Source organism: Lotus japonicus, chromosome 6 (assembly GCF_012489685.1).
Source record: "Lotus japonicus ecotype B-129 chromosome 6, LjGifu_v1.2".
Taxonomy (NCBI): domain Eukaryota; kingdom Viridiplantae; phylum Streptophyta; class Magnoliopsida; order Fabales; family Fabaceae; genus Lotus; species Lotus japonicus.
In genome coordinates, this window is record NC_080046.1 from 48,118,951 (window position 1) to 48,135,979 (window position 17,029).

General features: G+C 41.0%; 2 protein-coding genes across 11 annotated transcripts; one reads left to right on the top strand and one right to left on the bottom strand.

Annotated features, from left to right (window-relative positions):
- Window positions 1-5,833: 5,833 nt before the first annotated feature.
- On the top strand, window positions 5,834-9,601 carry LOC130725922 (flavonoid 3',5'-hydroxylase 2-like). Its single transcript, XM_057577116.1, has 3 exons — window positions 5,834-6,217; window positions 7,101-7,678; window positions 8,767-9,601. Exons 1-3 carry the CDS (start codon window positions 5,887-5,889, stop codon window positions 9,397-9,399), a joined length of 1,542 nt encoding a protein of 513 aa, XP_057433099.1. The 5' UTR covers window positions 5,834-5,886; the 3' UTR covers window positions 9,400-9,601.
- An 820-nt stretch (window positions 9,602-10,421) lies between these two features.
- Window positions 10,422-14,644, bottom strand: LOC130726420 (uncharacterized). Of its 10 annotated transcripts, none has more exons than XR_009014834.1 (4): window positions 14,489-14,644; window positions 11,094-11,132; window positions 10,863-10,953; window positions 10,422-10,778 (listed from the first exon to the last, which is right to left on the bottom strand). XR_009014834.1 is itself a non-coding variant. In XM_057577675.1 (4 exons), exons 1-4 carry the CDS (start codon window positions 14,510-14,512, stop codon window positions 10,603-10,605), a joined length of 336 nt encoding a protein of 111 aa, XP_057433658.1. In that variant the 5' UTR covers window positions 14,513-14,636; the 3' UTR covers window positions 10,422-10,602. The 10 variants fall into 10 exon arrangements, 2 of the variants coding, with proteins under 2 accessions (XP_057433658.1, XP_057433659.1); XR_009014830.1 differs by having other exon boundaries at window positions 11,032-11,132; window positions 14,489-14,638; XR_009014836.1 differs by lacking the exon at window positions 14,489-14,644 and adding an exon at window positions 12,649-13,138 and having other exon boundaries at window positions 10,422-10,750.
- Between the last annotated feature and the right edge of the window lie 2,385 nt (window positions 14,645-17,029).

Sequence of the window (17,029 nt, forward strand, 5' to 3'; positions counted from 1 at the left end):
TTCGTTTGAAGCTTGGAATAGAAAAGTCTTCATCGTCCGTTGGTTTTAGGGTTTCTGAGCTATCAGGGATTCGGTTTCGGCAAACCTCCGAGTATCGGAATTTGACGTTCTTACATTCTAGGGTTTCGTATCGAAACGCTGGTTATGGAAAGGAATAAGAGAAAGTCTTATATTTCTCTAGAAGATTTTTGGAAAATTTCCTATAGTGTTCCAAGGGTGGAAGTTAGTTGGAAATTATATTCCTATAGTGTTCCAAGGGTGGAACATAATTTTGTTTCCTAAGGTTCTTGTCCTAGGTTTATATGCGAATATTAGTCGTGCTATAACTCTTATCGACTTTGATACCATCTTTAGCCTTTCTTGAACTTTCTCCTTCACAAATTCATTCCATCCATTTACCCCTTGTTCAGGTTTTCCCTTCACGTTACATCAAATTAATCGTGAAAAGAAATTTTATTCTGTTCATTCCAAACTTAAAAGCTTGGGTCTCACAGTTGGAGCCCTAGAGTGGTCGGGCGAACCCCAATCGCCAGCAGGAGGGTTCCCCCGAAAGGGATGGGGGCCGCTTAGAGCGCCAGAGTAAGAGAAGGCGTCACTCGTCGGGCGGAGAGAGTCGCTCCCCTGAACGGGCGACTCCAATCGCTCAAGTCCCCCGCTGAGGCCGATTTCCATGTGGACCCGTGAGGCCGTGGACACTCCAGAGCATAACGACCAGGTTGATGCGTTGGTGTACAACGAGCTAGACCAGTCGTTCTTGGGCCAGATGGAACCTTTCGACCTCATGAACTATGCCCTGAAGGCAGTGCTCCAGACTGCCTCTGTCATTCGGCATGTGCAGCAGGGGGTAGTGCTCGAAGTGGAAGAGGTCAAGGAGCGGGCGGGTGAAGCCGAGCGAAGGTCCGCTGAGGTGGAGAAGGAGTTGGCCGGTTCTAAGAATGAGGTTCAAGAGTTGACTGCTGCTAAGGTGAAACTGCAAGGGAAAGTGCATGATGTGACGGCCAAGGCCAGGCAGTTCGTGGAAAAGCTGGAGCTGAGCGAGAAGGACAATGACTGGTTGTGGGCCCGGGTAGAGAAAGCCGAGCAGGAGCTGAAAGACGAGAAGGCCGCTCGTGAGAGAGAACTCAAGGAGATGGAGATCCTGAAAGCGAGGAATGCTGAGCTCGAGATGAAGGTTGCTAATCTGGGGGCTGAGAGAAAAAAGTTGAGGTTGAATCTGAAGGAGATACACAAAGCCTCCTTTGACAATGCTTTGGCCCAGCTTGAGGTGGTCCATCCGGGACTGGACGTGGGTCCTTTTCATTATAGAAAGGTTGTGCTGGGGGGACGGATTGGTACTCTGGACGATCAGAAGAGGTTTACCCCAACCTTCCCGGACGAGCAGGCCCCTTGAGATTCTGCTTTTAATTATAGTTTGAACTTGTTTAATTATCGTCCTGTGCTTGTATAAACTTGTTGTTTTTAATTATCGTCATGTGCTTGTAAAAACTTGTTGTTTTTAATTTAGCGTTGCGTTCTTATTCCTTTACTCGGTTGACCCGAACGGAGCGACCTTAATTATTTCGTGCCCGGTGGGTCTTGGTGCCCTATGAGTCTTAATGCCCGGAGGGTCTTTAATTATTTCGTGCCCAGCAGGCCATGGTGCCCTATTGGTCTTAATGCCCTGAGGGTCTTTAATTATTTCGTGCCCGGCGGGTCTTGGTGCCCTATGGGTCTTAATGCCCGGAGGGTCTTTAATTATTTCGTGTCTGGTGGGTCTTGGTAGTTCCAATTCCTTAGTCGCTTGTCGACACGATTGCGTGTCTTGTCGATCCAAATAACTCGAATTCAAAATAACAAGCTACTTCATTTCTGCGTTTAGAGTTCGCGGTTCTAGCCGTGTACAAACTTGGATCAGATGGGTGTGTACCCTTGATTAAAAAAGACTAAGTTAAAGGAAGACATAGAGACAGATATTGGGTGCACGGTCGGTAATGCCCTAGCTGTAATATCTTCTCAGATTGGTTGCATTCCAGGTGCGGCGAATCTCTTTTCCTGCTAGAGTTTCCAGCTTGTATGCTCCTATGTCGGTTGCTTCGGTCACCCTATAAGGGCCTTCCCAGTTGGCTGCTAGCTTTCCGCGCTCGGTCGAGCGTGCTCCGATGCTGGCATTTCGGAGGACCAAGTCCCTAGTGGTAAAGGAGTGGAGAACTAATTTCTTGTTGTAGCGAACAACCGCATGCTGCTTTGCGATCAGCTCTCTGCAGTTGGCGACCGCTCTTCTATGAGTTGGTCGTTTTGGTCGGGGTCAAATCCAGCCGTTCGAGCGCTCGGTTCTCCTATTTCGGCCGGGATTACTGCTTCTGTGCCAAAGGTGAGGCGGTACGGGCTCTCCCCCGTAGTCGAGTGCGGAGTAGTGCGGTATGCCCACAAGACGTGGTCGAGGCGCTCGGCCCAGTCGCCTTTGGCCTTCCCCAACCTTTTCCGGAGGCCTCGGAGGATGACCCTGTTGGCCCACTCTGCCTGTCCGTTTGTCTGGGGGTGTTCGACGGAGGTAAACTGCTGTTTGATGTGTAGCCCGTCCATGAGATCCCTAAACCCTTTAGAGGTAAAATGGGTCCCATTGTCTGTGACCAGGACCCCGGGGACCCCGAACCTAGTGATGACGTTCTTGTAGAATAAGCGTTGTACCCGAGCTGAGGTAATTGCCGCTAGCGACTCGGCCTCGATCCACTTGGTGTAGTAATCCACTACTACAACCAAGTGCTTGAGATGACCAGGTGCTGTGTCGAACGGGCCTAATAAATCCATGCCCCACTGGTGAAAAGGCCAAGGACTAACCAGAGATGAAAGACGTGCAGGGGGAGCGTTGTGTAGGTTAGCGTGCCTCTGGCATGGGTCGCACTGCTTAACGTGATCCGCAGCGTCTTTCTCCAGGGTGGGCCAGTAGTAACCGGCTCGGAGTACTTTTCTGGCAAGGGAGCGTCCACCCGGATGATGGCCGAAGCTGCCCTCGTGGATTTCCGCTAAGACATAAGCCGCTCTGTCCTTGGGCAAGCACTTGAGAAGGGGGGGGGGGTGGAGAATCCCCGCTTGAAGAGGTCGTCATTAATTATAGTGTACCAGGAGGCGCACCTTACCAACTTCTTGGCTTCGACCTTGTCTTTTGGCAACCATCAAGTCCTGAGGTACTTGAGGATCAGGGACCTCTAGTGTTCATCCATATTGACCGGCATCGTCACTTGTCCCAATGGACGATTGGGGTCGGCGACATAAGGGAGGGCTAGGGTTCCTTGAATGACCGTTCCATTCAGGCCGGGCTTCCCGGTGCTGGCCAGTTTGGCCAGAGTGTCAGCGCGATCATTCTGGGCTCTGGGGACGTGGCGGAATTCTACTTTGGTGCAGGTTGAAGCCAGTCGTTTCAAATGGGTCAGGTACTGTTCCAATACGGGATCCTTAGCTTGAGCTTCTCCGTTTGCTTGCGAGACGACCAGAAGCGAGTCGCAGCAGACAAGGATCTCCTTTGCTCCCAGGTCTCGGGCTGTGACCAGCCCCGCGATGCAGGCCTCATACTCAGCCTGGTTGTTCGTGTTGGGAAGTTAAAGCGGAGGGACTGCTCGACCACCATCCCGGTGCTACTTTGCAAGACGATTCCAGCCCCGCCACCTTCTTTATTACTCGAGCCATCTACGTTGACCACCCATGTAGTCTCGGCAGGGGGTTCTTCTTCATCTGTGAGTTCTACTAAGAAGTCGGCAAGGACCTGTGCTTTAATGGCTCTCCTGGGTTCGTAGCGGATGTCATGCTCGGAGAGCTCGATGGACCAATTAACCATTCGACCGGCCAGGTCGGGTTTATGGAGGACCTGTCGGACCGGCTGGTCGGTGCGCACGACGATGCGATGAGCCTGAAAGTACCTCCGCAGCCACCGAGCTGTGGTCAGCAAGGTCAGTGCTACTTTCTCCAACATCTGATACCGGAGCTCCGCACCCTTCAATGAACGGCTGACAAAATAGATAGGTAGTTGGACTCCCTCCTCTTCTCTGACCAGAACGGAACTTACTGCCTTTTATCGTACTGCCAAGTATAGGTACAGCGTCTCCCCTGGTTTAGGGCTGGTCAGAATAGGGGGGGACAAAAGGATCTCCTTCAGCTGGGTGAATGCCGTGTTGGCCTCCTCCGACCATTCAAAAGTTGCTCCCTTCTTTAGAAGTGTGTAAAGAGGTAGTGCCCGGAGAGCGGCCTTCGGCAAAAAGCGGCTGATCGCGGCCATGCGACCAACCAGCTGTTGGACTTCTTTGACGGTGCGCGGGCTCTTCATATTCATGATAGCTTGACATTTGTCGGGGTTCAACTCGATTCCGCGGTTGGTCAGCATATATCCAAGAAATTTCCTGCTTCGAACGCTAAAAGTACACTTGTCGGGGTTTAGGAGAGGGGGGATCAGGGAGTGATCAAGCTACCCGTTGACGGGGGGTAGGAGAGGGGGGATCTGGACGCGCGAAAGGGCTTCTGAGCTGGTTAAGTCCCGGGAGGGGCTCCTGCAAGGTACTCCGATGCTAAAGTCAGTAAGGGAACTGGTGAGAATGGTGAGTATGGAGAGAATGCGTTACCTTTCAATCGAAGAGGGGCTCCCCTTATATCGGGGAAGTGGAATTTGGGTTGGAGCCATGCAACGTCATGCATGGCTCGTACACAGGGCATGGCCTGCCGTTGGATTACCTGCGGTACCTACAGAGGAACAGTGATCCAACGGTCCGGGGCCCCTACGGATCTGTACCTGCCACCCTACTCCCTAGGGTGGTTGGCCTAGGTCAACCCCTATTCGGTGGGCCCTAGGTCTTGTCCTTACCATAGGTGGTAGGGCCCATAAGCAGGATCTTCCTAGGTTCCCTAAACCGCCCCACGACAGGGACGTCCTGTGGGGACCATGGCCGTCCTGGGTGCCCTGTCCGTTCCTGGAACAAAATCAAACTTGTATTTATAGCCATAGTAATCACAATTAACCTCTATGACTATGGGTCTTTAGGAAGACTTAGTGTATGACTTTTGAGATAATTGTTATCTTCGGTTAACGTTGCACTGTTTCATTGATTGTGTTGGGTTGTTGGCTATCTCTACTCGACCAGTGCATGCATGGACATGATGTTATTTACTTTAGTCATCTCATCCAACCAGCATGGTTCATACTTGGCTTGTGGCCATTTGGATCTACCGGAACAATTTCATTATGATTGTTTACTGTTGTACAAAAATGAGTTTTTGACATGTAATTATTGAAGCTTGAAGATGTAAGAAAAGTAGGATAATGGATTGAAAGTGGCACCAAATCGTCAAAAAATAAAAGCAGGCAGTAGCAGTTTTTCTTTTTGCCACCTATGGATTATGAGGCCCAAACGGCACTGTGGTAAGGTTAGTCATCGTGTGCGCTCGCATTCGTTGGCTACAATATTCTTCCACAAAAGAATGGTAGCTGCAATCACTCTACACGAGCCAACCCATCCACTCCCTCATAGCTAATTGATCACACCGGTGGTTTATACTAACCCAATTTATTAAGTCTTCAAACTATATATGCTACACGAAATTATTAACAACCTATACTTAGTAAGGTAATAGATATTTTGAAATTTTCATTATTTTCATAAAGTGTAAAAATAGCATAATATGTCTATGATTGGTAACATCTCCATCTACTTATAGCTATGGTTCTACGTACTATAATTGCTTAGCATGAAAATATAACTCAACTAGCATTTAGCAACTGCACTATGGAGACTTTGGTAAACACGTGCCGTACCAAACATTAGTTGTACATCACCCTGACCCTGTGCAAGTTAAATATCCCTTGAATAACAATTCATTCACACACACAAACAACTTCATCAATAGCAAAAGCTTAATTTCACCATGGCTAGTACACTCGATCTAATGTTTCTTCTCAGGGAAATTTTTGTTTCCTTTTTTATCTTCTTAGTGACCCGTTTCTCCTTCCGTTCACTCTTCAAAAGCCACCACCAGAAACTTCCACCGGGGCCGAGAGGCTGGCCAGTTCTGGGTGCACTTCCTCTCATGGGAAGCATGCCTCATGTCACACTCTCAAACATGGCTAAAAAATATGGACCTGTCATGTACCTCAAAATGGGCACCAACAGCTTGGTGGTGGCTTCTACCCCTGCTGCGGCGCGTGCATTTCTCAAAACCCTTGACCTGAACTTCTCCAACAGGCCCCCAAATGCAGGTGCGTTGAAATTATAAGGTTCACTTGCTAAGGCATTGACTAAAAATAATAGGCAATTCATTTATACCGTTGATCATGTTAAAAATTGGTCCGCCCATAAAATATGTTTTTAAAACTAATACTTGATATATTTTTTATAGTATGCTTTTTTTTTGCGCTAAACTTATATAACTGGAACATGATTTATTTTAACTTGTGATTCAGTTTTCTTTATTCACGATAGATAAAACTGTAGAATTATATTAACAATTTATGGTTAGTTATAATTCTTATTTATCAAGGATTATTTTCTATCTCTGCTTAATTAATTAAGAAAACATATCATATATATATATATAGATATATATATATATATATATGTATATATAATACAAACTAATCAAGCTTATCGTATTATTATTTTTTGAAAGTAAAATAGTTTATTTAATAAGAGGGACTAATTAATTTAATTTGATTTTGAAGGATTTTTCTTTTGTTCCTCAATGGGTTTTTACTGGGTTGGCCTGGATTTGAGTGTTGTTTCTCTTATATATATATATCATTTTTTTAAAAATAAATAAATAAGAGGGAAACGAATATTTGAGAAAAGTCCTTCTCAAATGGACAAAACTACCCATGTAACTATCACCTTGAAAGTAACATGAGAATCGTACATTTATAATTTGATAATATTTACATTATGGTATGGTAGATCATGTCAAAACTTTGGATCTAGCCGTAAACCATGTTTTTTCTACTAACTTTTATTACGTGTTATAATATGTACAATATGTTGCTTATATTGCTAAAGTTAATTTGTAGAAAACCTTCTTAATTAATCAGAGTTATTTCATAGTCTCATTAGAGATGTAGTTTCTCTTATACACAAATTCTCCTCTCTCAGGTGCAACTCACTTAGCTTATGACTCACAAGACATGGTGTTTGCTGAGTACGGGTCAAGGTGGAAGCTCCTAAGGAAGCTCAGCAACCTGCACATGCTGGGAGGAAAGGCTCTTGACGACTGGGCACAGTTTCGCGACCAAGAAATGGGGTACATGCTTCGCGCCATGTATGATTGCAGCAAGAAGGGGGAGGCAGTGGTGGTGCCGGAGATGCTGACATATGCTATGGCTAACATGATAGGTCAAGTGATCCTGAGCCGCCGCGTGTTTGAGACCAAAGGTTCTGAGTCCAATGAGTTCAAGGACATGGTTGTGGAGCTCATGACTGTTGCTGGGTACTTCAACATTGGTGATTTTATTCCTGCGCTTGGGTGGTTTGATCTTCAAGGGATAGAGGGAGGGATGAAGGCCTTGCATAAGAAGTTTGACTCTTTGTTGACGAGGATGATTGAGGAGCACTTGGCTTCTAGTCATAAGAGGAAGCTTAAGCCTGATTTCTTGGATGTTGTCATGGCTTATCAGAGTGAAAACTCTGGTGGGGAGAAACTATCACTCACCAACATCAAGGCTCTACTTCTGGTATATAACCCTCTAATTATATCACTTCTCAATGATTTTAGTTGTCATTGATCAATTGTTCCCCCAATTTTGATGCATAGTGATGAACTAATTGTCTCAAAATTAATTAGCTCACAACTCACAAGCTTAAGATGTTAGGTACGTAATTATCCATAGAAGAGTTATAGTTTCTAACACACCCCTCACATAAGAGCTCATTTAGACTTGAAATTCTTGGGATTACAAAAATCAAACTATAAACCATTTGCTCATAAAAAAATTAATACCATGTCTCCATGTTAAGAATTAATTATATCTAAAGTTTAAATTGTTTGGGTAAAGACACTTGAATAATTATATTTCTAAGCGTGTTTTCATTATTGATAGATAGAAATAGTACTCCTTCCGTTCCTATTTATCTGTCCAGGAAGAGAAGGTTCACACAAATTAAGGAAAGCAATTAATTGTGTTGATTTTCATAAAAGTATTATTTGTTTTCCTATATAACCCTTTAGAATGTATTTTATTTTTCTTCATTTATTGTTTCTGTAAGGGCATTTCTTAAAAACACATTAATTAATGTTCTCTTGAAACTCTAAGTGGACAGATATATAGGAACGGAGGGAGTAATTGATTAGTATAATAAATGTAACCTCGTGGTGACAAATAACAATGAATTTTATATTTTATATTTATGTTTTTTTTTCATTACAAGAAAAATTAGTCATAGCTACAAAAACGGTAGAACATAAACTCAAGAGCTCATTTTCGCATACAAATGATGGCAGTCACTTGAGGTTGTACCCTGCAGGCCTGGATCAAACATGGGACAAAATCACTTGCATACCTGGGAAGGAAAGTGATGTCTCAAGGCTGGAGTACATTTCATTAACAAAAATTTATTGCAGACATGTGATCACCTAAAATTTAATTTGTTTGAAGTAGAATAATTACCTTCATCATTATATTTTGTTGCTGACACCAGCTGAGTATTCAGCATTGCACCGACAACAATGACTAATTCCAATATCCTTTGAGAACAGTTCATAACAAAAAAATTCAAGAATTTTAAGTTCATACCATGTGCATGTGCTCTTCTTGTGTTGCAGAATCTATTCACAGCAGGCACCGACACTTCTTCAAGCATCATAGAGTGGTCACTAGCAGAGATGTTGAATAACCCAAAAATCATGAGGAAAGCTCACGAGGAAATGGACAGAGTCATCGGCAAGGACCGCCGCCTCCGAGAATCGGACCTTCCAAATCTCCCCTACTTCCAAGCCATCTGCAAAGAGACATACAGAAAGCACCCCTCAACCCCACTGAACCTGCCTCGAATCTCCACGGAACCGTGCGAGGTGAACGGCTACTACATCCCCAAGAACACAAGGCTGAATGTGAACATATGGGCCATAGGAAGGGACCCTGACGTGTGGGAGAATCCTCTGGAGTATAATCCTGAGAGGTTTCTGAGCGGGAGGAACGCGAAGATTGATCCGCGTGGGAATGATTTCGAGCTGATTCCGTTCGGTGCTGGGAGGAGGATTTGTGCTGGGACGAGGATGGGGATTGTGCTTGTTCAGTACATTTTGGGGACTTTGGTGCATTCTTATGATTGGAAGTTGCCGCCTGGTGTTAAGGAGTTGGACATGGAAGAGGCATTTGGACTTGCCTTGCAGAAGAAGGTGCCTCTCTCTGTTATGGTTACTCCAAGGTTGCCACCAAGTGCTTACATTCCTTGAAGGTCTTTTAATTTCTAAGCTACATGCTTTATGTTAATGTATATTTTTGAATAAGTGGTTGTGTGTTGCACAAACATATTACATGTTATGTTGGATCATTTTCTGTTGGTTAAAATTCTTGTGTTTCTTGACAAGTTTGTTTCTTAATTACTAGCATTGCTAGCTCTTCGTCAAATCCCAATAATATCAAAGTTTGGATGCCCATTTTTTTCCAATTGGATCCTACTAATGGATTTGGATGCCTAGTGTAAAATTTGGTTCATAAAAAAATTGTCATTAATTTATGAATTGATAATTTCATCCTATACTATTGATAATATGTCAATAGCAAGGGATTTTCCGTCCCGAAAAAGTTCTCATAATGGTGTTTTCTTAGAAGTCTTTGTTATTATACCACACCATATCCGGTGTTTGAGAAATATGATAGTGACTAATGGATGCCTAGTGTTTGATTGAGCTCCACCAAATATTGCATCCACTAGTCTGACTGTATATAGTGACTATTATCATTGACAGTCTATCCATGTTTGGCAGCGAATATATGCATCCAAAAATTCCTAAGAGACCCAGATACAGATTGGTCGAAAGTTAGAGAGAAGATGACCTTTATCATGGATATGAAACCCTTTTATGAGAAAGTCATATGACTCTTCAATCAATCAACCCATAGAACTCTACATCAAGCACTGTTGCCTCATCTTCCAACTCTACCAAGCACCATGATTCCAAAATCTCTTTACAAGGCTCTTTACAACCTAAGCATAACACAACTTACACAGGTGTAAGTTAATCAAGTGATCATAATGTAGAAGAAAACATATTTGGATGACTTCAACTTAAGGTACCAAGTAGCCAGATACTAGACCAAGTTAGATAACAATGTTTTTAATAATCCAAAATGATATTCAAATTGAAATTTGAAATAAGTGTAAACAAGACAAGGTATCAGCTTCATGAGTTATGAAAACTGTCATGTGCAAAGTGAGATGCTAAAATGTTTTTAATATTCAAAATGGTCCTCATTTGACATGAAAATTTATAAACAAGGTATACTTGTGACCCGCTTTCTGGAGTTTGGGACAACTAATTGAGATTTTGTAATCTGAAAACAGTGAAACTCGTTTTTTATGTTGGTACAAAGCCTCTCAAGGCACTATAATTTAATCATCTTTAGCTTGATACAGCAGAGAAGCTAACAGAATACTATGGTGATGGTCTACTAATAACTAAATATTCTCCAAATTTTCCAGAGCAACTTGTAGTGGTTCTGTCATCAGTCATCACACTGTATTTCTGAAGAAGTAAACCAGCCGCCTCTTTATCAGCTTTTGCTTGTATAGTGAGTATCTCCCTGCTCAGGCATTCAGTTGCACTTCAACCTTTAGGAAGAAAGATATAATAAACACCAACAACCTAGGGTCAAATAAACTCAAGATGAAGGACAACGTTTAAAGCAATAATACCTTGGAAAAATCAACAGAATATGTATCTTCATGAAGCAAGACAAGGGCTTTTTTCTCACAAAACCAGTTGAACTGCAATGCTTGTCCTTTTCTGATAACATGCAGTTAAATTAGATGTTAAATCACAATAATAAACACCAGACTAAAGAAGAATGTATAGCTAGCACACCATGAGTTTCTTCTAAACCAAAACGTACTGAGCGGAAGCATCCAGCAAGAAAAGAAACATACATCATACATGTACTTCAGCAAACTTTCAGAAAGCAAGTCCTGGTAAAATCATAAAGGCAATCAATAACATTAGCATCAGATCTATGCCAAAAAATAAAAAATTGTCTACGAAATTTACGTAGAAGTAAAACATATAATGTCATATGGCAATTGCATAGTTACCAAGGGATGAAGACACTTCAAATGCATACACCAGAAGATGTCATAAATAAAACATAGCTTACACTGAATGAAGACTTAATATACGCATTTGTCATTAAGTGTCAGTTGGTAGGACTTTTAGAAAATATGAGGTTTGAGCTCCTAGTCGTAAGCCAAAATTGGAAGCTTACTACAATGAAGTGCAAACGGACTTATGGTCTCTAAGCTGGTTTATACTTTATAGACCATTAGGCTCAAGTGCAACATAAAAAATTTAAGGAAATAATTGTCTGCTCAAGGATTTTCCCAGCAAGTTTCTTTCATTGAAATTCAAAGGGGTTGAAGTCTTGGAGAGCATTCTTGTCCCATATTCTAATGTAAGCTTCAAAGGTACCCTGAAACAATTCCAACGCAATTACAACCAAGCTCAAATATAGCTCAACTTGCAGCTGAACTTGGTCCATTATACTTTTCTACGGCCAGACAAACTTTATGCTGTCATGTAAGCAACTTTACACACCTAGTCTTTTGGATGCTCACATGATCCAGGAAAATGATACAATTGTCCCATAAAACACTGGACAACTGAAAAATAAATATGAAAATGACAAGGGCCTTCGATCTTCCCTTATTGACTCATACAGTAAACCCCAAAATTAACTATGCAAAGGTACCATGAACTATCAACAAGCTCTGAGAATACTAAGGATACGACAACAAGAATCATCAACAAGGGCGCGTGTTTATTCAAAATTTGGCCACAAATACTGATATTTTGGGCAAGGCATGGAGTCTTCTTCACAACAAACCACGCCATTACATCTATCTCCAAACCTGTATAAATGAACGTGACTTTTTTTCTACCAGTTAGGTGACTAATTTTGCTTCATTCATCCAATATTTTAACCAGTGAACTGACTAATTCCACAGCTTCAGTAAATAGTAACAAAGTCATAATTATGCCTTGGGGAATTCAATTGTTTATGCTGCAGAACCTACATTAATTGAAAACAATTCTGCAATAGGTTAAAGTTATGTAACATTGATAATATTTGATCCTAGTAGGAATGAAAATTACTATAACCTAAGGTTCTCTGCATTTAGTTCTATGTTGTTACACTAAAGAAACACATGTTAAAACTTGCATCTCATGAACTCTGTCTAAGACTCAAGAAACAGATGTAGTAACTTGCATCTCATGAACATTGTCTTAGACTCTAGCTGAACAGGTCCCACATTGACTACATTCAAGGGTTAGTCAACATTTATAAGGGCAGATAGCAGCACTGAAAGATCACCGAGCAAGGTTGCGCTTGCCTGTAACCCAAGCGGGGGTATTAAAGTGATGGAACACTTTTTGCTGGTTGTTTCATTGTTTGTTGCAGTGAAACAAGATCAATTTAGAAGATCTTACCATGAGTGTCGAATCACGATGTTCTTCTCAGGATCGAACATTCACGAATTCCAGTGGTTTCCGAACAGAAGAGAAGAGAAGGAGTTGAGGCGAGGAGGACATTTCTCGCCGCTAGAAGGTTCTGGTTGATTGGGTTTGGGGTTTAGGGTTCTTGCTTGATCCTTTTTCAGTTCGTGAAGAAGGAGATGGTTTGAACTTTGAATGTTGTGAATCTTATATGATCTACTGCATGTGTTGTCGTTTTGTTGGTTCACTCTTTGGGCTTCTGGGCTTGTAACATGATTCCTAATTAGGCAGGCTCTAGATTGTTCTTTTGGAGTATAAGAACGGGATATCCTATTGAATTCTGAAAAATTAGAAAATTGTAGTTTTATTTTGATTAAAATTAAAAATGAATATGTTTGTTTCTCTTGCATGGCATATTATGATTGGATGTTTATGTAAATCTTTTTTAATAACAGTAAAGTTATTTGGCTCGACACTTTCTGGCACAAGACCGCACGACAGGTTATATCAACCAATCATATGGAGAGAGAAATGTGAAATAATTTAGATCAGGTAGGTCAGTTACAAAAATGTTAATGAAAACTAAGAAGCTAAATGTTGACAAAAATTGACACAAAATTCTTTCAATCAAACGGTGGATTTCAAGATCTAATTATCTAGAAAAAAAGTTGTTGAATGTTGTATGTCTTTGATCTTTTGTTGATTATATTATGTTGTATGTAAAACAACAATGCTTTTGGAATAAAACAAAAAATCTAAAACTACAATGGTTTTAGAATGAAGGGAGCATAACTCGGTCATAGAAACAACATGATAAAGCATTTAAGTTTATAACAACTAATTAACTTAAACATAACATATATAAATACAAGATTTTGCAGCAATCATTCGGGGACATAAGGGTGGTTCAGGTGGGGAGGTCCAGGAATCGAACCCTGGAGAATGCAATTTATCTTTCCAATATACCAAAAATTGCTTACTTTCAAAGGCTTTTGTGCTTCAAGTCCCAACTGCAGCTTCAACTTGGATATTTTTTCTCCCATTTCATCTTCTTGAACTCCAACATAAAGTTTTATGGTTATAGTTTTGCGTTAACTATAATTTTTTTTTTGTGACAACAAAACAGATTTATTAATATTATTAATATCTAATTAATGTTATCATTAGTGAAAATGTCAAGTCAATTTCTTTTTTAACATTGTATATATACTAGTTATTTTTTGAGGTGAAAATATGTTAGTTTGGTTATAACCATAAAAGATTATTCATAAATAAATAATAATATTTTCTGAATGTAAATAAATAATGATATTATTAATGAATATGTTAAGTCAATTTTAAATAAAGGTACCTGCTCCAGAAGACTCTGAAAGATTTGAAGGTGTAGGACTTAATTTTTCAATTAGAAGAAGAGAAATGAGAGAGATGCAGAACTCTCAGAAGAAAATGAAGAAGTCATGGAGTGTCTTTCATAGGGAGAAAAAATAGCTTTAAAAGTTGCATGTCAGTGCACATTTATGCTGATGAAGGGGAGATGAGAGAGCATAAAGTCAACACAAACAGACAAACTATAACTAATACAAAGAGAGAAAGAGAGGGGGGAAGGGGGGTGTATCCTTCTCAATCGCAATCTAAGCCACAAAATTTATATCTAACGATCTAAAAGGTTCAAGGCCTAAAATCTACCTTATGGACCAAGCCCACCCATTTCTCAAGCTCTAAAGTTTTGCAGATTATTAGATTGTTTCAGAAGGAGCAATATTTTAGAAAATATGAGAAAAACAAACAAGTTTGTTAATAAATCAATAGATTAAAGAAGTTTAAACAAAGGTACCTGCACTAGAAGACTATGAAACATATACGATTGGCAATTAGAAGAAGGTAAATGAGAGAGAAGTAGAACTCTCAGAAAATGGAGAAGTCATGAAGTGTTTTTCATTAGGCGAAAGATGACTTTAAGAGATGTATGTTGGTGCACCTTTTCCTAATGAAGGGGAGATGAAAGAACATAAAGTCAACACAAATAGACAAAATATAACTAATACAAAGAGAGAAAGTGAAAGAGAGAGGGGTGGGGAATTTGTATCCTCTCCATCACAATTTTTGTGAATCCATCTCCATCTAAGATTTAAGCCATTAATTTTATATCCAACGATCTATGTAGTTCATGTCCTAAACTCTATCTTGTGGTCCAAGCCTCTCAATTATTGCAGTTCTGATGTCTTCTAGATCGCTAGATTCTTTCAGAAGGAGTCATTCCTAAACAAATAAGAGAAAAACAAACAGGTTTATTATTAAATTATATGTTCGTAAAAAGTTAAAAAAAGGTACCTACAGAAGACTATGAAAGATATGAAGGTGTAGAATTTAACTTTTGCAATAAGAAGGGAAATGAGAGAAATGCAGAACTTTCATAAAATGAAGAAGTCATGGAGTGTTTTTCATCAGTCGAAAGATAGCTTTAAAAGATGTATGTCAGTGCACCTTTATGCTGATGAAGGGAAAATGAGATAGCATAAAATCAACACAAACAGACAAACTATAACTAATACAGAAAGAGAAAGAGACAAACTTGTATCCTCTTCATTGCAATCTTTGTCAATCCATTTGCATCTAAGATCTTAGCCTTTAATTTTATATCCAACAATCTACAAATTTCATGACATAAACTCTACATCCAGGGCTCACGAAAATCAGAAGCTAGCTCATGAAATTGATATCTATCATCTATTAAGGCTTCCACAATATTGAGGCAAGCAACCTCATAAATAGCCATACAAATATTAGCATCCCACAAAAGGATAAGGCCACTCTTTTTTTTTTGTCAAAGGTTCAAAGTTCATTCAATATCATAGGGTTGCCTAACGGCACTGACAACATGTGAGGCTAAACCTCATCGAGCGATAACGCAATGCGAAGATAAACAAACAAGAGACTAGCATGCACACTCATACAAAGCTGAAACATCCAGCATAAACCATGATGTAAAACCCTAAAAGTATTACAAAAGCCCCTGTAAAACTCAAATCAAATTAACAGAGATTCTATCATCAATTTTAAACAGTGCTCCCATGTTGCAAACTCATCGAATCTGCCGGAGTTGCATTGTGCGGCTATTGGAGAAGCACGGACGAGGCTTCAGCGGCATCTATGGGAACTAATTAGTGTCTCTGAAACAAATGACAGAGAGAAAGGAAGCTTCTGTTACCACAGGAACGACAGGAACGAGGTCGAGCGGAGGGTTGGACGCTGCTGAGACAAGCGGGAACAACTAGCCCGGCAGAGAAGGTGGTGACCGTGAGCAAGAGCCTGGAGGAGGGGAAGGACCCAGCCGTCGTGAGTGGTACAGAAGCGAAGCTGTGGACGGCGAAAGCTCTCACCTTTCAGTCCAGATCTAAGCCAGAAGGAGAAAGGGAGACAGAGATCTCATATTTGGTTGCGACAGGGCCTGGGAAGCGATGGTGGCCTGAGTAGTGGTGGTGCTCACGACAACAGTGGCGGAGGGGCAGTGGCTGCGTTGTTTCCACTCTGGTTCTACAGCAAGCTTCCGATGTCAGAAGAAGGAGGCGGAAGCGGCCAAGAAGGAGGAAGGGGCGGCGGTGGACGGAGGAAGGTGATGGCCAAGGAAGGGTAAAAACCCAGAACAAACAAAGAAGGAAAACCCACTTATTTGGGTATTGGATCCACCTACCGTGGAAGAAGATCCACCTAATGTGGAAGAAAACCCACCTAATGTGGGGAGAAAGCCTACCAAGCAGGAGAAAAAACCTCTCTAGTAGAGGAGAAGCTCCCCAAGGGGGAGGAGCCCCCAAGGGGAGAAGAAGAACGGCACTGTGTGTTGGAACCCCCCAAGGCCACTCTTCAAAGCACATATCTTAACTCTGAGAGGATCTCCCCCAATGCAGCCAGCATAAAAGCCAAAAACCCAATTGCCATCATCTCCTCTAATAAGCCCACCCATACCCTCATCATCAGAACAGGATCATAGACTCCATCAGTATAGGTTGAAGGCCAAGAGGGCCTTCAATTGGTCCAACCCAAAACAAAACAAAATTGAAAATGCTAACTTGGCAAGGACACTTGCCATTTTAAAATAATATAAGATTAATTGAGGAAGAATAAGTTGCATAATTTTTTTTAACGCAATAAGTTGCATAATTAGTTGCTTAAATAGAAAAGTTTATGCGTTTAATAATATACCATATTATTAAATATTTTTACATTTTTTTTTTTTGAAACTAATATTTTTACAATTAAATATAAACTATTTTGGTAATGATTAAAAATTTGTTAAATTGACTTCATGAAAATGACAATAATTTGATCAAAATACTTAAAAACAATTAAGCGAGTACTATAAATTATTGAATATCAA